The sequence below is a fragment of the Juglans regia genome, chromosome 5, assembly GCF_001411555.2.
Source record: "Juglans regia cultivar Chandler chromosome 5, Walnut 2.0, whole genome shotgun sequence".
In the NCBI taxonomy this organism is placed as follows: Eukaryota; Viridiplantae; Streptophyta; class Magnoliopsida; order Fagales; family Juglandaceae; genus Juglans; species Juglans regia.
Genome location: NC_049905.1, coordinates 17,931,291 through 17,951,954, shown reverse-complemented (window position 1 = coordinate 17,951,954; position 20,664 = coordinate 17,931,291). Strand labels below are relative to the sequence as shown.

Sequence of the window (20,664 nt, the reverse complement as noted above, 5' to 3'; positions counted from 1 at the left end):
TCGTCACAGAACGTAGGAAACGACCTATTCAGCCTTCCGCCGCTGCGCGTTGACGTGCGGACTGAGAGAAAGCCACGGCTCAGCCACGTTCAACGTTTGCCCCGTAACAATCCTGCTTAGCCGCTACCCAGCCGCGCGAAACCGTAGCTTACTGCGCAGCTCCTCCTCTTTGCTGCCGTGCACCACCATTATACCCCATACTCAGCCCGTTGTCCCCGGTTTTCCCACCCACCGAGAGCCACTTCACGAGAACCAGCCATACCCCTTCTCTTTTTCTCACCTCAACCACCAGCCGCTTAAGCCTCCGCCCTTCACCTCCGTGTCCAGCCACCGAAAACCATTGACGGGTGTGCCCTGTTCTCACCATACCGAAACAGAGGAGCCCCATTCCCCTAGCTCTCGGTCCCGTTAGATGCCACCAGCCACGGCACGGTGAAGCCCAGCGACGCCGACCAGCCACCCTTCCGTCACCCACGTGCCACTCAGCGATCTGCCGCGCGGCACCCCAAGCCACCGCTCTCCCTTGGTAACAGCTCACTTCTCCTCACAAGGTGCTCTCTCTCTCTCATCACTTTCTCTCTCACTCCCACAGTGCGCTGCCGCCGCTCCCAGCCGCGCCGCCGTAGAAACTCACCCAGGCCGCCGCCACACGAAGCCCTCTCGGTAAGGATCTGTCATACTTTTTTGCCCTTAGTTATAAGCCAAAATGTATTTTTATTTTTGGACGTGAATTGTAGCATGGGCCTCAACTGGTTTGCAGAAAATTTGTAAAATGTTTTAACTGGGCCTAGTCTCGCTTTATATTGCTACAAGAATTATATTTTACAGAACTATTTTAGAATTAATGTATTCTTCGGAGGAGTTAAATGATATCGATGAAATTTAAGAAGTAATGATATTTTAAGGTGAAGATAATTATAGACAATTAGGTCAAATATGATATTTTAGTATTTCGGACTTAAATATCAAAATATGGATTTGATTAGAGATTTAAGTAAGTTATGTGTTTATTTTATTGGTGACTATTAATATTTGTTTGGTAATGTTTTGGAAATATTCTAGAAAGTTAAAAGATCCAGGTAAGTAAGGTTCTTATGCTAAACTTTACATAAAAATACAATGGGCTGATGTTGATTTTTGGAAAATATGTATGTTTTGTTATGAAAATAAATTTGAAATGACCTCAATTATTTGTTCTGCATTACTCATGAAATTCTGTATAAGAGTAAAGTATTTTCTGGTATAATTGGTGTAGATATGAGCTTATTTTTGATATCTTGTTATTGAAATGAGAAAAATGAGTGAATATGAAAATTTGATAATTTTTGCATGTGACGTGAATATGTTCTGAATCCGTTTTGGAAAATTTGAAATGATTTGAATTTTAGCACTCTGTTTTGATATGATATGGCATCTGAAAAACCTTTGACATGACTTTCTGATTCTGATTCTGTTCTGACTTTGATTCTGGTTCTGATATGGTGATTTTGATTCTGTTTTGCTCTGATATCTGGCCCTATTATGAGATATAATAGTGACTTCTGGCATTGTCAAGGGATACAATTGTGATCTCTAACCCTGTCACATCACGGGATATAATAGTGGTCTCTGGCTTTGTCATGGGATACAATAGTGACTTCTGGCCCTATCACGGGATATAATAGTGACTTCTAGTCCTATCACGGGATATAATAGTGACTTCTAGTCCTATCATGGGATATAATAGTGGTTACTACTTTGAGTGCAATTGCTTTGATAACATGGTGATTTATGTTATGCTCAGCTCTTCGCAGAATGCACAACTCTATCACAGGAGTTAAACATGGTCTCTGTTATAATATGATGCTTTGATATGATATGATAAGATGAATATGTTTAGTCATGTTGTGCTAGATGAGTCTTTGAATATGAAAAGTTGGTTTTTTGAATATGAGTAGTTTGAAGTGTAGCTTTGATTTTCTGATAATATGTAGGTTTGAGATTTGCATATTGAAATTGAAATGTTTTGTTTCTACATTCTGAATTCTGTGAAAATGCTCATGTTTACATATTAACATATATTCTCTACTTACTGAGTTATTAATAACTCACTCATTATCTTCACAATATTTTTCAAATAAAGTGAATGCTTAGACTGAGGATCTAGAAAAGAAAGTGGATACAAGATTGCTAAGTGTAGGGAATAAGTACTGAGATTATTGAAAGGTTATTATTTTGTAGATTGATCAATTATATTGACTAGATTTATTGGGATGTTGACATTAAGTCTTGAGTTGTCATATTTATGGTTATGGAGTTTTTAAAAATGTATGAGGATATGTTTATGGAGTTTTTAGAATATTTATTTGTATTGTGAAAAAGGATTTAGGTGACAGGTAGTAACTCTCCGACTCTATTTAGGACCGGGGCATTACACAAAGTCACGTTTGAGAGAGGTTAGCGGCCAGCTGCAATGGAATGGTGCAATCACTGCCAGAGAAGTTGCAACGAAGTATGCATGTTTGGCTTCATGTAAGTAGTAGTATTCTCGTCTTCATTTCTCAATTAGCAGCCTGCTTCATAGAAGGTTTTATAATGTCTTTTCTTGTGATCCAGACTAATCTTAAGATGAATATTTTTCAACGTCGGCCATTAATCTCAAACCTGTTCTAGAATCCTTGGTCGTGCTTGAAATCTTAGGTCTACCTAGCAATTCCCAAATTCAAGTTTAATAATCTCAACACTTGACCTAGATTTGAGACACTTCTCTTTATTTCTATAAGGTTATTGCTAAATACAATTTTATGACGTGTAAGTTTAAAAAAAAATAGAATCTATTATTAAAAAAATAATCTTTTCATATGATTTCTAAATTTATTTACCTTTTTTAAAAGCTAGGAGTGCATATGACTTTTGCACATTGTAAAACTGTAAATGTCAAATTTCTTTGTAAAAAAAAAAAAGACATGTTCTAGAATCATTTCGTGTTATATTTTCATTCTATAAAGGTTAAAGAGAAGTTTGTTGTGAAACTTTTATTATAATCCACCAAAAATATTCCCAATTGTTTTCTAAAGTTCGAGTATTTTGGTGTGTTTTTAGCTCGTTTTGATATTCTCATGAATCAAGGTTGTTATGTATGTTTTGCAGTTCCTGTCCTACATGTGGAAAGGTTCTTGCTGAAGTTGGTGTTAGGAAAAGTTCTTACTTGATTAAAGCCAGAAAAAAGAGAATGAAAAGAGTAAAGAAGGAGAAGAAGAAGAAGCCAGCAGATGCAACAGAACCAGAGCATTCCAGTTGTTCTTCGAGTCTCTCAATCCCTGAAAGCAAAGTTCCAACTGAATGTTCCCAGAAAGCAACCGACAAGAACCAGATCATTGAAAAGTATAATTTCAGGTTCCTTTCCTTTGCTTTCACAAAAAAGCTTTTGACTTAATTCTAAGACAATACAAAAGACTAAAGTTGTTGTGTGTTTCAGATGTTCACAAATGAAAATTAGCAATACTAGGATGATGTGGTGTAGCCACTGTCTCGAATTCTGCAGGACAGAATGCTGTGGTGACGCCATGTAAGTACTCCATCCATGACCTCTTTATCTTATTCTTGTGAACTAAATTTATTTATTTTTAATTTTTTGATACATTGTTTTCTTAAGTAGTACTTTATGATGGATGAATTATTGTATGTATATATGTTGCAGATGTTGTTCTTTCTGCGGAAAGGTTTTAGAGTCAGCGATCAGGAGAAATTCTTTCTAGCGAATTAATGGCTCCATCGACACTGGAAGTTGTCCTGCATGGCTAAGAGTTGTAGCTAATTAATGACTCTTTTGAGAAATAGGATTAGTACTTTGGAATGCTTGAAGGTGATATTTTCACTTTCTTTGTTTCATTTTAAATACAATATCATGGATTCATGTGCAGGGACGAGGAAATCCCCCACACCCAATAACTTTCAATATTGCAATTAATGGGATTTTTGTCACCAAATTAGGAGTGCATCAAATGTAGTTTTGCTTCAAAGATTTTGCTACTTATAAATTGTTGTTTAGAGGCATGACTTGCAGTGAGATTCATAGAGTAATGGATACAGTCCAATACAGTTTTAAGGGTGTGAAGCAAAAGAAAATAAACTCATTATAAAAAAAGTTGATTTTTTCATGTTAAGTTTTCTCGTACTTTTTTCACTAGGGTTTGTTTAGATAGAGAAATTATCTTATCTCATTATTACAACTTTTTTAAATTTTCATATAAAATATAATAAACAATTCAAGTTTTTCAAATCTCAAAATAATAATAATATTAAAAAATAATATTCTAATAATATTTTATTCAACTCATCTAAAACCATATCATCTCATCTCACTATCTAAACTAGCCTTAAGAATATGTTGGACTTGCGCATGCATATTTTTAGATTGTATAAGTCATTTTTCCATTCATTATAGTTATAAAAAAAAAGTTAAAATAGTAAATATTTTTTATGCATTGTTGAAAGTGTTTTCACGAAATTTAATTTTTTCAATATTGATAACTAAACTTGCAAATAGATTTTTCTATTTGAAAATATGGCAAAAGTATTTGCAGTCAAATTAACTTCAATTATCAGAAAATTTGTAAGACAAGCTATCACTTTTTAACAATTTGTACCATTGATTAAGATCAATGAAAAATGCGCTTTCACATTCAAATATAAAAAATAGATTTTAATTTTTCGAGGAGCTATGAACAGTAGATACCTACCTTGATGGACTTGGATTAAGTTAGGGTTAAGGGTCGAGCTCATTATTGGATACAGAGTTAATATTAGCTCATTGGAGTTCATTTTATTCAATTGTGACTCATTAATTAAGTTATAAGTATTAATGAGCTATTCTAAACCCATTAAGAGATAGGTGTGTAGGATATAAAGTTTAAATAAAATTCTTACATCTACTAATATAATTATTGAGCTTTTCTAAACCTATCCGATCAGCTCCAATTTTACAGTTTTACGAATTATTTATATTAGTAATAATATAATGTTTACATTTATTAAACTATTAGTATATTTAGATTATAGTATAAATACATTATTTTGTAATAATTAATACATACTAGAATACTCATATATTAGTTTCTTGCTCCCCAAGTCTTCGGAATCAGGGTTTTTATTTCTTCTCTTTTTCCTTGCAAATTGCGATCCTCTACAGTACGCTACCTTAATTGCATATTAGGAAAGTAAGTACTTTCCTAGTTAGCAAAGGAAAACAACTACTTTTACTTGGAAACCACGTTTGATTCTTACATATACAAGGATAGCAGTACTCTTCTTCTTCGTGTACTTTTTGCAAATCAAAGTCACATTCGAAAGAGGTTAGCTTGCTGCAATGGAATGGTGCAATCACTGCCAAAGAAGATGCGGCGAAGTATGCATGTTTGGCTTCGTGTAAGTACGTAATAGTTTTCTCGTTGCCGCTTCTCAATCGGCAGCCTGTTTCATAGAAAGTTTTATGATGTATTTTCTCGTGATCCAGACTAAGACGAGTACTTTTCGATGTCGGCCATTAATCTTAAACCTGTTCTAGAATCCTAAGTTGTGCTTGAAATCCTAGGTCTACCTAGCAATTCCCAAATTCAAGTTTAATAATCTCAACACTTGACCTAGATTTGAGACACTTCTCTTTTATTTCGATAAGGTTATTGCTAAATACAGTTTTATGATGTGTAAATTAAAAAAAAAATAGAATCTATTATTAAAGAAACAATCTTTTCATATGATTTCTAAAAAATAGAATATTTTCGTGTTATATTTTCATTACATAAAGGTTATTAAAGAGAAGTTTGTTGTGAAATTTTTATTATAATCCACCAAAAACATTCTCGACTATTTTCTGAAGTTCGAGTATTTTGGTGTGTTTTCAACTCCTTTTGATATTCTCATGAATTAAGGTTGTTATGTATGTTTTGCAGTTCTGTCCTACATGTGGAAAGGTTCTTGCTGAAGTTGGTGTTCGAAAAAGTTCTTACTTGATTAAAGCCAGACAAAAGAGAATGAAAAGAGTAAAGAAGGAGAAGAAGAAGAAGAAGCCAGTAGATGCAATAGAACTAGACTATTCTATTTGTTCTTCGAGTCCCTCAATCCCTGAAAGCAAAGTTCCAACTGAATGTTTCCAGAAAACAACCGACAAGAACCAGATCATTGAAAGGTATTTCAGGTTCATTTCCTTTGCTTTCACAAAAAAGTCTTTGACTTAGTTCTAAGAGAGTACAAAAGACTAAAGTTGTTGTGTGTTTCACAAAGAAAAATTAGTAATACCAGGATGATGTGGTGCAACCACTACCTCGAATTCTGCAGGACAAAATGCTATGGTGACGCCATGTAAGTACTCCATCCATGACCTCTTTATGTTATTCTTGTGAACTAAATTTATTTATTTTTTGATGTATTAGATATGATTTTTCTCTCCTAGCTAGGCAAAAGTATTTTTAGGACCTTCTTCTTGATCCTTATTTATTTTTAATTTTTTGATCCATTTCTTTCTTAGTACTTTCTGATGGATGAATTATTGTATGTATGTAGCAGATGCTGTTCTTTCTGTGGACTTGCATATTTTTATACTATATAAACCATTTTTCCATTCATTATAGTTAAAAAAAACTAAAATAGTAATTATTTTTTTTATGCATAGTTGAAATGAAATTGTTTTCACCTAATTTTATTGTTTTTGCAATATCGATAACTAAACTTGTAAATAGATTTTTCTATTTTAAAATATGGCAAAAGTATTTTTGCATTCAAATTAACTTAAGTTATCAAAAAATTTATAAGACAAGCTACCATTTTTCAACAATATGTACCATTGATTAAGATCAATATGAGAAATGCAATTTCACATTAAAATATAAAAAATAGATTTTAATTTTCCGAGGAGCTATGAACAGTAGATACCTGTCTTGATGGACTTGGACTAAGTTAGGGTTAGGGTTAAGGGCCGGGCCCATTATTGGACTAAGTTGGTGGACTTGGACTTTGGGTTGCCTCATATATAGGACAAGAGAGGAAAACTTAGGAAAATTATATCTATTAATATTTTGAGCAATTGCATGCAGCATGTAAATGTTCTTTACTGAAATATGGACCACCCAACATAGGTCGGATCATTAAGGACTGATTTTACAATTAACCCCAATACTTAGTTTGAGATGGACCCTATAATCCATTCCATTTTTTAATAAAAATGATTGAGATCAAGCTCTTAATTTTACTTGCGAACTATAATTAATTATTTTGGCCAATTGTATATGGTGACCACAAGGACTAGCATGTGATAAATCAAACTTTTTTAAATGCCCTAAATTATATTTGCAATCGCCAAATATTTAGACTCCATTTAAATATTAAGAACATCTCAGATAATTTGTAAATAATAGTGAAATAATTTATAAATAATATAGTAAAGTAGTTTAAGAACAATTTTCGATTTTGAGTCTTCCAAAACAAGAGGCTCCATTGATAGAATGCCTCAGTTGTTCCGTCCTTGTAGAGCTGCAAAGGCTCCAAAATGACCTTATATTATGTTATCGTTTGTATTTAGAGATGAGTTGAGATGATTTTAGATGAGTTGAATAAAAAATTATTAAAAAATTATTTTTAATATTATTATTATTTTAAGATTTGAAAAAATTGAATTATTTATTATATTTTATGTGAAAATTTAAAAAATTGTAATGATGAGATGATATGAGTTGAGTTTTGAATCCACAACAGTAGATCGATTTAGCCCATCTTAACAATTTGTGCATTTTACATTTGGAGTCCTGAAAAGTAAAACTGCATAATTGAAGGGCCTGACTTCCCAACCGTTCATTTACTTTCTTTAAAGCATAATCCCCAATTCACCCACCAAGTTTTGGAAGTTTCTGCATGGCTTTCCTCGTCCCATTTCTTGGAACTTGAAACTAGTGGTTCCATCCTTCAATGAATCTTTATGCTTTCTCTTACTGCAAGGAGTAAAGTTGTTCTCTTTCCTCTCATTTCTAAGAGTTTTTCTTTGTTAAATTAAGAGGAGACTGATCCTCCTCCCAACAATACCAAAAATGTCACATGTTAGAAAGAGATAAACACAGTTTGTAACATTATATCGTACAGAAAATACAACCTCAGTCCTACTGATCCATTGACTCTCCCAGTGTTGTAGTCGAATATACATCACATTCTGAAATACTGAGAGAAGTGCTGTAAATAAAATTATAAGGAACTTCTATTTTCTTTGGAGTTTCAAGGCTTGTGGTGCTGGGTGTAGATGTAGTCCAAGTGAACCTCTGTAAGTATCCTTCTCTGTAAGCATTCTTCATCCCCTTTATTGCAATCTTCCATCCCCATGAGCTCCTGGAAATCATTTCAAGACACAAAGAAAGTGTGAGCCATAGTTCAAATTTGTTAAGAGGAAAATGAAAAAAAGAAGAAGGAGAAGGAGAAGGAGAATATATACATTCATGGATTTACTGCCTTGATCCAACTCTACAAGGGAACCTCCAGGAGTGATTTCGTTGAGCTTTACTTTCTCTTGTTCTGCAAAAGGGTTCCAAACTGCAGTATTAGAATGCAGTTAGCTGAAAGAAGAGTAAGAACAGAAGAAGACAGCAGCTATAGGGTAACCTTGTCGGACTGGTATGGAACGGGCAGATATTTCTGAGTAAGAAATAAGGAATAAAAGGAAGAGGAGAAGAGCATTAGAGTGCAAGCTTTGCTTCATGGCGGAGAGAGAGAGAGAGTAATACAGCAGAGCTAGAAGGTAGTAGACAGTTGGGAGTTTGGATGGAGGTAAGAATGAGAGCTGATGTTGGATATAAAACATGCGGATCGAGAAAGCTAAGCTCTGCAACTCACATGAAGCTCTCCTCAAAGGCACCTTAATGTGGGCCCAACCCAACCCAACCCAACCCACCATCGTCATATTGTACTATACTCCATTCTTGTTGTGACAAGTTGACAACACCACTACTATGGATTCTCTAAATATATGAATGTCTCTGTGAGAGGGAAAGAGAGAGAGAGAGAGAGTGTCAATAAGTCATTGTCTGCCATGGTGGTCCATGAAAAATGAAAAATACCAAAAGACCAAAAATCAATGTAATGAGTGTCAATAAGTCAACCTTTTCGGCATGCTGACAGCTGTTGCCCATTTTCACTTGTTTTACCTTTCACTCTCCTTTTTACACTTGGATACTTCACCCATGGAAAGACAACATGGTAAAGCAAGCATGCCTGCACAACTATAGTGCAAAGTGTCATGCTTGAAATTGCTTCCAACATGCAAGAAACCTGTTTTAGTGGCTACACCACCCAATTTTAGTGGCACCAAAGCACCTTTCTTCATTTTTTTATGCAGTATTGTTCAAATTCTATCTTAGTATAAGCTCAAAACCAGACTATGAAACTTTCCACATGAGTTATTCTATGGGACAGCTTTGCTTCCTGATATGCATGGATGATCCAAGCAACTGATTGTTTTGGGAGAGAATATTTTTTATACCAATGGTGGAATGCCACTCAATTATAGACTTATATGGTTCATCGATGCGCGCATCTGTCCTTTTTTTTTTTAATATTTTAATATATTAGGATGGGTAATTTTTTAAACTGAAGTGGAGATCATTATGCTTATCTTTTGGGGGGATTTGAATCTGATCTGAGTTCTTGCTGGTGGAATAAACTAATTCAAAAAGCTCATTGTTGGGTTTGGATTCTGCAGAACGAGTATGTTATATGATCTAAATTCTCTTGAACAATGATTTGGAATACCGAGATATTGTGTCTGCTACTCCCAGACAACATGTGGCTGGGAAACATGAGTTTTTATCTTTTCTGCAAGTTTATAAGCCTGGCTCTTGAGAAGAGTTCAGTTCAGACCATGTTTATGTGATAGGAACTAGAACTGATAATCATCACATACATACATGCATGCATATATATACACAAATATGATATGGATCCATATTAAAATGATCCAAAGTATCATGACATGGATGGCAGGCAAGTCACATCATCTTGGTCATGTGTCTACTATTTTCATAAAAATATAGGAACATCTTACAAAGTTCTTGAACTTGATGATATGATCTTCAAAGAAGTCAAAAATTCAAGTACTAGACCTAAATTTCTTCTCATTGCTATATATATATATATATATATCCTCAGCTCTGTGCATGCCATATAATTAATAGCTTTTTACTTCTTTTATCCATTTTTCCATTTCAGGGATGAACTTTTTCTCTTTGGAAGAAGCCACTTGTCACCATGAACAATGTGCACCTCTCAATTATGCAACAAATTAGTCTTCTTTAATTCGATTGATTAGATTTAGATTCACTAACTTTTAACACTATAATTGAGCTCTATCATCTGTTCCATGATCACTATTTTTTTTAATTATACTAATGTATTATAATTCCTTTTTAGTTTGAAATCTTTCCCCATTGCTCTTCCATATTTTGTCGGACGTGCTAGCATTATGCAGCTTGTTTATTTTGTCGGACGTCTCCCTTAATTGCTTGTTTGTATTCTCTCAAGTAATTCAGAATAAGAATTTTAAGAGATCGAGTTGTAAAATTGTTTAAGCAGATGTTTGTTTATTACTATTTTTTAATTAGATTACTGTATAATGCATGGAGCTAGCTGAGTGGAGCTTTGCTTGAGAGGAAATGCAGAACTCAAGTTGATCTCCAACTCCCAACTCCACAGACATTATTGCTTTAGACCTTTGTCAGACTCACCCAAAAATAACTACAGCAAGGAATATGCCCCAAAATATTCCATGCACCAAAGATTTTGCTTGAAAAACAAATCTATGAAGTGCCTGCCCACTTTCTGTGACTCTTGGCACTTTTCCAGCTTCCCCCTCCCTCTCTCAAAAAATAATGGCGTTTCTTTTGCCAGTAATGGTACGTCCAATTGTATAGTGTACAAGTGTCGTGATTTTTTTTTTATATATTTTTTTAAAATAATTATATCATGTTTACAAACTCACAACTGTAATTATCATTTATGTTCTTTTGCATTCCACTTTTAAGTGCACTGTCCAAAGTAAAGCCATGCTGTTAACACACTTTCTTTCTCCGTTTTATGGGCATGAAGATCTGAACTATTTACATCTTTCGAAGTGATTCTACTCAGCATTCCATTCCTCTATTTTTTTTTTCTTTGGTGCTTCATTAGCAGTAACCAAAATGCATTCCCTTCTGCATTTTAATAATAGAAATTTAAGAAATGTTAGATACAGTCTCTATTTTGAGACTGCAATGCAAGTCAAGGTTATTTTAATTTTAAAATTTTTTAAAATTATAAAATTATCCTTCCTAAAATGATGTTTTCTCTCATTTAATAATGTGTCTGCACATGCAGTCTCTACTTGAAAATTACAAATAAAATTTTTCTAAAAATTTTATTTATAGTCCTAAGTAGGGGACTGCGTGTACAGTCCTATTAATGAATGAGGGTAAAAGGAGAAAAAACATCATTTTAAAACTAATATTATTATAATTAAATTTTTTTTTTTAAATATAACTGTATGGACTTACTTGAACAATCTCCATTTAAGAACTGTATGTAGATTAACTCAATAATAAACATAATGCTGCATGGGAAGAAGTCCTCGAAATTCTTTCTTTCAGGAAATAAAAATCGAATGTTCTTTTGAAAATAGAAAATAGAAAGTTGAAAGTTGAAAGGCCTTTTATGCAACCAAAAAAAAAAATGTAATTAAAAGAATAATAAAATTAAGGAACCAGTGAGAAAGTAAAAAAGCTGACCAAACTAGTTGGATTAAGTTGCATGCTTTAATGATTTAGGATAGCTTTGGTTATCAAATTTATCTTAACTCATTATTATAATTTTTTTAAATTTTAACATAAAATATAATAAATAATTCAATTTTTTAAAATTCTAAAATAATAATAATATTAAAAAATAATATTCTAACAATATTTTATCATCTCAACTCAATTCAACTCAGTTCAACATCCAAATGTAAAACTCCGATAATTAATTTAATTAACTCGATAAATGGTCTTTACACTTCAAAAAGGGAATAAAAAACTTCAAATTGATATGATCATCAATATTTTGTGTGAGTAAAAAGAATTTTTTTCGTTTCATGAGACGAATATACAATGTTTAATTTGTTAATGAAATGAGAAATGTTTTAATCATAAATAGATCTTATAAAAAAAAAATCTAAAAATTTGATCTGATTTGATATGGTACGTTAGATCGTAAAACTACTTTTATTATAAAGTAAATTTAATGTATATAAAGTAAATAACCATAACATTTTAGTTTAAAAGTAAGAAAAAAATTGAAATTCAATAAAACTAAAAATATTAAAATGATATTTTCCTTGGCCTAAATAAAAAAACATAAAGAAAATGAAAAGGGAAAAATACCGTCTTATGTGGTCACCATTAATGGTAGATATGAAAATACACTTACTTGTTAAAGAGTATTGCTAGGGCGCCGTCAGTACTGACCGTTGAGCGTTCTTTCTATTTTTTTTATTTATATTTAAAAATATAAAAAATATTAATAAACTAATAGTTATTTTTTTAATTAGTAAGTAAAAGAAAAAAAATTAAATGTAGGAGCAGTCAAAATGGGAGGTCGTCTTTGCGAATTCTTTGAAGAGGCATGGGGAGTAATTTTACAAGTATGATATGATTTAAATATTAAATATCACGCAACACTTATCAGAAATGTTGAGATGGCCGAGTTGGTCTAAGGCGCCAGATTAAGGTTCTGGTCCGAAAGGGCGTGGGTTCAAATCCCACTCTCAACATTCTGTTTTTCATTTTTTTTTTTAAATTTCTAAAAAGCATGTCTTTCACTAGCAACGCCACACATCAATAAAATGAGATTAGGCTGAGAATATTTTTTTATTATTTATTTTTTTATTTTATCATTATTTTTTAACTATTTTTATTATATTTTACTATTATTTAATATTTTATTATTACTTTTTATTTCTTTTTCTAAATGTAACCTTAGTACTTATTGGAAAAAGATGGTGCTTTTATAAGTCACAAATTCAGAAATTCTTCCCAGCACCAAAGCAACAATCTCAAATGGCTAATGCTAATTTAGTTACATAGATGAGATATGATGAGAAATTTATTAATAATAGTGAGATAGTTTGTGAATAACAATGAAAAGATTTGAGTTAAAATGTTTTATAGGATGTTAGAAAAGAAGAGAAAAAATGTGAATAAAAATATTATAAAGTTAAAATATTGTTAAAATATAATTTTTATTTTGAAATCTGAAAAAGTTGAATTATTTTTTTGTATTTTGTTTGGAAAAGTTTTAATGATTATGTAACGATTAAATGAAAAAATTAAAAATTTGAAAATAAAAAATGCTTGTATTTAAATGGTGTTTAGATGTTGAGATGAGATAAGATGGGTAAAAGTGGAATCTACTATTAAAAAATTAATTTTTTAATGTGAATATTAGATTTATCTACTTTTTTAAAAAAGAATATGTAAAATTTATACATCTTAAAACTGTAAATATCATTTCTAATATTTTATTAAAGCTTCTAAAGCCAATCAGTTATCATGTTTACAAAAACATTCCAAATTATGAGGAGAGAAGGTACTCTTAAGTAATTTGATCATAATCATGACTTCAAGATACAGTTCTGATCATAGATTTTGTATGCAGAAGACATAAGTTGATCAAGAAGCTTGAGTTTGTTCAAAAGTGGTATTCTTGTAATTTATGGAATTGAATTCCTGGAAGTGCATTTTGCAAAGGACAAATTTAACTGAAAGTGTCCTCAAACAAGAAAAAACACCTTTAATTTATTTCTGGTTTTTGGGTCCAACTCATTACACTCATCCAGAGCGTTGCTAGATTTCATATACTCCTATCAAATGTGTAGGGTAATTTGGGTCAATGAGACTTGGGGGCCCTATTTTTTAGCCAAGTCTTGCACTGTTATGGCAAGGCTGACACTTTTATCTTGGGTTAAGAATAAATTATCATTTTTCCTTGGGTCAGCCTACTTCTTACCTGATTGATTAGGCACAACCAAACCCACTTCTAAAACGTGGCCCATCTTGGGATTTCCATGTCACCACAAAATGAAAAACCCACTTATATATTATGTCGAGCAACTTCTTCAAGGCATGATCCTTCGGATCCATCCCTATAGAGTAAATATTGATCCTGTGCACCGTACTCTCAAAAGTTTTCTTATACTAAATTGGTTAAATCGCTGACTTTTCACCAGGAGGTATAGCCTTAAAGAATTATTTGCACCTATAAAATGTTGAACCTTGGACATTGAAGGGAGTGATACCCTAGGATCAAGGCCTTCGCCACCTAGGCCAACCCCAGGCCAACCCCTTGGGGTTAACCCAATTATATATATATATATATATATATATCTAAAAATGTAAAATTCTTCAAACTATACACTCATTCTACTCTTATCCACTACGATAAAACGTTATTATCCATTAATTTTAAAATTTTTCTTTTTAGAAAAATTTGGGACGATCCAAAGGTGATGAAGAGTATCAAACTTTTGGCCCCTTGATAAAAAAGTCAAAACATACAACCTAAAATTAAACAATTACACAATCAAAATCAAAATCAAAACATGAAACATAACCCTAGTTGACATCAAAATTCTTTTATATAATTAGATCCCTATACTTTGAGTAAATCAGAATTAGGATACTTCATTAATTTCTCTATTCATTAACATTAACTTAAAAGATGTGGATGAATCACAAGTTGTCAGCTGTTGATTTTAATTTTTTTTTAAAATAGGTTAAGATTCCTTAAAAATAAAAAATTAAAACTTAAATTGGATTTTTTTTTCTTTAAAAAAAAAAAAACAAAAACGAAGGGAAAAACATAAAGAGGCCATCCGTGGTAGTTGCCACCCCTGGCCCACCATAGACTTGGGGTGGGCCAATTTGTGGACAATGGGATGGCCCAATCTCGACCACAGTTTGGAGGCTAGATGGCCATATATATTCTGGTCATCAAATGGTGGTCAAAACACGGTCGGTCATTCAATGGTGGTTTGGCGCTGCCAATTACATCTATTTTCTTAGTTTTCTTTTTTTAGATTAAAAGACCATTTTTATTATAAAAATATTTTCTATTTTTAAAAATTAGAGTTGACCCGTGACAACTATAAAAAAAAATATAAGGTGAATACTATAAAAAAAAAAATCATATTTTCTAGTCAGCCTGTCAACTATTGAAATATTATAACTGAAATTCTTTTGGCGAAAGGATCAGATTAGCTAGATGCTTTTTGTACATTCTGAGATTTGGATAAGGAGTTAAGTTGAGATGGAATGAAGTTTAAATTAAAAGTTAAATAAAAAATTATTAAAATATAATTTTTTATTTTAGAATTTAAAAAAGTTGTAATGATTAAGTGTTAGTTTAGATAGTGATAATACTCTACTTCTATTTATTATTTTATAATTATTTTTTACTTACTTTTCATTACTATTCAATATTCTATTATTATATTTTTATTATTTTTTCTCTAGTATTCACAGAAGATTTGAGATCAGCTCACCATCTAAATATAATTTAGATGAGATAAGATGAGATAAAATGAGAGTATTTTTAAATCCAAACATCCCATGAGTGAATGGGCTTAGAGTAGAAGAGAGGCTTGAACGTTAAACCCCCCCGTCACAGCTAGCTCCCATCCATCGAGAGTAGCTTATTCAAACCACCTAAAAGTGTTAGGTCCAATGTGGCTTTCTAGTGGTGGCTCATGCATGCATCTTTAGAGTGGCCAAAACCACCCCCACAAGGTGTGGGTTAATGGGCGTGGAAGAGATCAAAGAATTCCCCATAATTACACGAGCCACCACACTGTGATCTGTCCCGATTGAGTTATATTCAAGGTGGCTCGGATGGGCTATATACCTATATTAAGGGGTGCAGGGATGGGAGAGAGTTCACCACCTTCTCCTAAAGACCTCACACCAATTTGTGCACGCACACTATAAGAAAAACGAGTATTTGTGATCATTTGTTTGTTACGAAAAGACTATTTGTGATTAAAACATAATCATTTTAACTGTAAATAGTCATTTAGTTGGAATTAACTGGTTATAAATTAGTAGTTTTCTTGTAGTGGCAGGCGAGGTCTTTTTTATTTTTTTCGATCTAATTATTTAAGTACTACTAATGCATGCATGCACCATGCAAATTATTCTTATATCTGTATCATGTTCAGCATTCGTGCACCTTAAGGCCGTGAAAAGGGACAAACCAAGTTATATACACTTTTACAATTAGATGAATATGTAACTCTATAATATTCTAGCTATAACACAAATGGATATTTATAAGTTATTTGTAATGAAAATGATTAATATATAATGACAGAAAATAATCATTTTAGCATGACTATAAATAAACAGTTTTCTTTTAATATTAATTATGAAACTGGTGAATGTGACTGCATGCAGTACACATCACAGCTTTTATATATGCCATATTAGTCGTTGCATGCTTTCTGATCATCTCAACAACAAGAAGTTGAAAGTTGTACCCTATTCTGGGTTTTGAAACTACTGGAAAGGGAATGCAAGAGAATGATCGAAAGTAGTGCACTATTTCATGAATTCTTGCTATATAGCCCGGGTTTTTTTTTTTTTTGTTCATTTTCATGGGCTGGATCATATTTCAGATCAGGAAATCATGCATGCAGAATTATTGCTGATGACACGGCGGCAAGGAAATGCCGACGTAATACGTAAGCGAGAGGTGGAAAGGGCGTTATTAGCTTAAAATGTGTGGTAGCTTTCAACCACTGACCATTAACAAGCACATCTTCACCTACCAATACCCATTTCTTCTTCATCTCCTCTCCCCCCACCAAACCCCTCTCTCTCTATGTATCCATCTCCCCCCACAAAACTTATGTTCTTTTCTCACTTGTACTTTCTTTATAAAATATATTTTTTAAAATATTATAATCCTGTAATATGTTTTTGATATAAAAAAAAAATACTTTGACTATAAGAAATTTTAAAAATATAAACTCACAAACTTACGTCACTTTATGTATATATTAGATGGTAAAATTATTTTTATTGTAAAGTAGGTCTAACATATTATAATATAAAACTATATCAATTTGTAAGTTCACTTTTAAAAAATCTTTTTGTGACTGTAACATTTTTCTATCAGAAATCATTTGTGTTTTCGAGTGCCAATTTGGTGTTATGCAACTAAAATTAAATTAAAATTAAGATTAGAAGAAATAATAAACTATTAATTACATTGAGCCCAAAGTTTTTTATTCTACAATATTAAGTTTCTTAATATAGAATCCAAAATGAAAATACAAGAAAAACCATTTAAAATTGATAATTTATATGAAAAATTATGGACATGATTTATCCTCTAAATTTCATTGAGCAATGAAAAGCTTAGATATTAGAATGAAAGATGACATTCTAAAAGATCACTTGATAGTTTCTATGAAAAAGTAATTTCTAAATATTTCATATTTACAAAAATAATAATAGATGAATATTATTCTATGAAATATTATCGTCAAAAATCTGAAACAGACATTAAGTTGTATTTTTAAAATTTTATTTCTACATTATTTGAGAAATTATCGAGATTTAATTTTATATACAGTTATGCTTTATGATTTTGTAATATTTTTAATAAAAGAATATTATCACAACATTGATTGATTATAAAATAAATTGTAAGAATATTTTTATCCTTATTTAAAATTTTAAAATTTAAATCATATCTTTCAATATTTGTCTATCATATCTAGCAACTTTATCATCTATGGTATTGACAGTGTAGTCATCATGTCCCAACAAATACTCCTCGCACAAAGACATTTTATTTGGAGATTGTTAGTTGGAATTAAAAAAACTATTGATAAATACTAAGAAAATAATCACATGTGCGGTATTATATTTTGTCGTGTCATTCTGTTAAGAAGTCTGTGTAGATAACACATCATTCATATCATTAATTAATATTAATATGATATAATATAATTTGTAAGATTTAAACTCGTAAATATTTCTTATAAATTAAATAATGATGTATTAGCTTACTCCATGCCAGCTTATAAATAATATATTTCTATTGTTTTAACTTTAGTTTGTGTTAATTTTCTATACTATTATATTTGTTTGTGTTAATTTCCTAAACGATATATAATACTCAATAAAAGGTCTCGTTTATTTTCACAACTACTTTCAATTCATCTTATCTATCTAATCATTATAACTTTATCAAATTTTCACATAAAATAAAATAAACAATTCAATATTTTTAAATTTCAAAACAAAAATAATATTAAAAAAATATATTCTAACAATATTTTATTTAGCTTATAACCTTAATTTCAACTCATCTCATCTCATATAATCTCAAATCATAGAATTCAAGAATAAACTTTAAGGAATCTGTAAAAAGTCTTGATGCACCCTAATATTCATCAAAAGGTGCATGAAGTTTAGGTATGTTTAGACACTTGGAGTATTTTAAAAATTTGTGAACAATAATAAAATAGTTTGAGTAAAAGATGTTTGATTAGATTTTGAGAAATGAGAGAAAAAAAAAGTTGAATAAACATTGTGAATCAAACACAATTCTGAATTCTCACAAAAGTGACACGTTACTACTCAACCTCCAGGAGCTATACCCACCAAGATTATCTCAATAATCTTTCACATAGAATTGAGGCAAATGTCTCAAAACTCAAATGTGTGTGTGAAGCTAAACTGGTTGTGTTCCTCATTACTAGCCATGATTTGTCATATGATTTTTTAACCTTAAGATTAATCATTGTTGATTCTAACTACCTCAAAGTCCAAGAGACTAGTAGTTTTCACGTCAGCTCTGTTTTTAAAGGTTAAACACTCAACCTCCAATATCTTGGGTAACTGTTTATAGCCCTTTACTTAGGAAAGTTCATTAAGTCGCCTTTATCCCATTTTTTCTATTATTTTCAAATCTTTTTTTTTTTGGAAAGCATGGCTCAGTAGTCCTGCAGTTTACTTCTCTTGTGTTAAATTAATGAACAGTAAATAAGGAACACTACAAGTATAAGCATGTGCAAAATATCTTTCAAAATTTACCATTCGTTCTACAAAAATCTTATCAAGTCTCATCTCAATAAGTATAGCATCCCAGTGTTTCAAGCTACACATCAACAAAATATGATACATAAAAAATCACATTCTATGCTTAAGCTTGAAAATAAATCTTCACAAAATGATTCCGCTCAACTACTCCACCAAGATGCTCAGATTTTTCACAAAATACTAGAAATGGAGTGTGTGTCAATCATATGTGTATCAGCACATCACATTAATGCAATTTTTTTTTTTAATCTGTGACCACACTACCCCCAACTAGTGAGAGACATGGTTTCCAATGAATCGAACGAAATAAAACAAAGTGCACAGAAATAAGCAAGCAAAACAAAAAAATAACATGAAATATAAAATCAAAGCAAAACACCAAATAAAAATAAATAAAATGCAAGTAAAGAAAGCTGTAAAGGAGAAAAAGATCAAAACACTTCCCTGGAATCTTGCACAAACAAGATGTCTTCGTGTGGATCAAAGACCTTCAGAAACGGCTTTAGGACGTTGTCCATTGATAGTGAAGCTATTGCCATTCTTCGGATTGACAATGTTTACCGTCTTGTGAGGATGAACATTATTTACAATGTACGACCCACTACATCGGGATTTCAATTTACTAAGAAAAATATATAAGCGAGAGTTGTAAAGAAGAACTTCCTGGCCAAGTGTGAAATGCTTTGGATGAATTTCTGATCATGTAGAATTTACATGTGTTCCTTCGCTAGCTGAGCGTTATCATAGGCATCCCGACGAGTTTCATCCAATTCATTGACCTGCAATTTTCTCAACCCTAAAGTTTCATCAAGTGACATGTTAACATGTTTTATAGCCCAAAGAGCTCGATGCTGAATATCAATAGGTAAATGACAAGTTTTACCATAAACTAATCGACAAGGGGACATCCCTAGATTTGTTTTAAAAGCTGTCCTATAAGCCCATAAAGCATCAAGAAACTTAACTGATCAGTCTTTCCTATTAGGATTGATATTTTTCTCTAAAATGATTTTGATCTCTCTATTTGCCAATTCTGCTTACCTATTTGTTTGAGGGTGATAAGGGGTAGAAACTTGGTGTGCGATACCATATTTTTTCATGAGTGTAGAAAATTGTTTGTTGGAAAAATGAGAACCCCCATCACTAATGATAACTTTGGGCATGCCAAAGAGACTAAACAAAGATTGCAAAAATTTTAGGACAACACGATGGTCATTTGTTTTGCAAGCGACGACCTCCACCCATTTTGAAACATAATCCACAGCTAATAAAATATATGTGTTTCCAAACGAAACTGGAAAAGGTTTTATGAAATCTATTCCTCAACAATAAAAAATTTCTAAGGTAAGAACAGGGGAAGAGGCATCATGTCTCTTGTATTAATGGATCCCAATTTTTGACAAGGCTCATAAGCCTTACAAAAATTATAAGCATCTTTAAACATGTAAGGCCAGTAAAAACCGCTTTGTAAAATTTTAGCGACTGTTTTATTTGCTGAAAAATGACCACCACATTCACCCATATGACAAAATCTCAA

At 31.8% G+C, this 20,664-nt stretch overlaps 2 protein-coding genes and 1 non-coding gene across 5 annotated transcripts; 2 read left to right on the top strand and 1 right to left on the bottom strand.

Annotated features, from left to right (window-relative positions):
• On the top strand, positions 1 to 3,954 carry LOC109011848. 3 transcript variants are annotated; one of them, XM_018993188.2, is made up of 5 exons: positions 1 to 663; positions 2,401 to 2,511; positions 3,130 to 3,363; positions 3,458 to 3,547; positions 3,680 to 3,954. In XM_018993188.2, exons 2-5 carry the CDS (start codon positions 2,453 to 2,455, stop codon positions 3,735 to 3,737), a joined length of 441 nt encoding a protein of 146 aa, XP_018848733.1. In that variant the 5' UTR covers positions 1 to 663; positions 2,401 to 2,452; the 3' UTR covers positions 3,738 to 3,954. The 3 variants fall into 3 exon arrangements, with proteins under 3 accessions (XP_018848733.1, XP_018848734.1, XP_018848732.1); XM_018993189.2 differs by having other exon boundaries at positions 2,369 to 2,511; XM_018993187.2 differs by having other exon boundaries at positions 2,362 to 2,511.
• Positions 3,955 to 8,070: 4,116 nt separating this feature from the next.
• Positions 8,071 to 8,988, bottom strand: LOC109011845. Its single transcript, XM_018993185.2, has 3 exons — positions 8,620 to 8,988; positions 8,453 to 8,532; positions 8,071 to 8,349 (listed from the first exon to the last, which is right to left on the bottom strand). Exons 1-3 carry the CDS (start codon positions 8,915 to 8,917, stop codon positions 8,239 to 8,241), a joined length of 489 nt encoding a protein of 162 aa, XP_018848730.1. The 5' UTR covers positions 8,918 to 8,988; the 3' UTR covers positions 8,071 to 8,238.
• Positions 8,989 to 12,712: 3,724 nt separating this feature from the next.
• Positions 12,713 to 12,793, top strand: TRNAL-AAG. Its single transcript has one exon. It is a non-coding gene; the product is annotated as a tRNA-Leu (tRNA).
• Positions 12,794 to 20,664: the final 7,871 nt, after the last annotated feature.

Bases quoted from the DNA above. Each gene is read 5' to 3' on its own strand.
- LOC109011845 (XM_018993185.2), bottom strand. From the start codon at position 8,917: ATGACGATGGTGGGTTGGGTTGGGTTGGGTTGGGCCCACATTAAGGTG. The intron at 8,533-8,619 runs GTTACCCTATAG...ACCCTTTTGCAG, and splicing joins TTCCATACCAGTCCGACAAG to AACAAGAGAAAGTAAAGCTC. The intron at 8,350-8,452 runs GTATATATTCTC...AATGATTTCCAG, and splicing joins AAGGCAGTAAATCCATGAAT to GAGCTCATGGGGATGGAAGA.
- LOC109011848 (XM_018993188.2), top strand. From the start codon at position 2,453: ATGGAATGGTGCAATCACTGCCAGAGAAGTTGCAACGAAGTATGCATG. The intron at 3,364-3,457 runs GTATAATTTCAG...TGTGTGTTTCAG, and splicing joins AAGAACCAGATCATTGAAAA to ATGTTCACAAATGAAAATTA. The intron at 3,548-3,679 runs GTAAGTACTCCA...TATATGTTGCAG, and splicing joins GAATGCTGTGGTGACGCCAT to ATGTTGTTCTTTCTGCGGAA.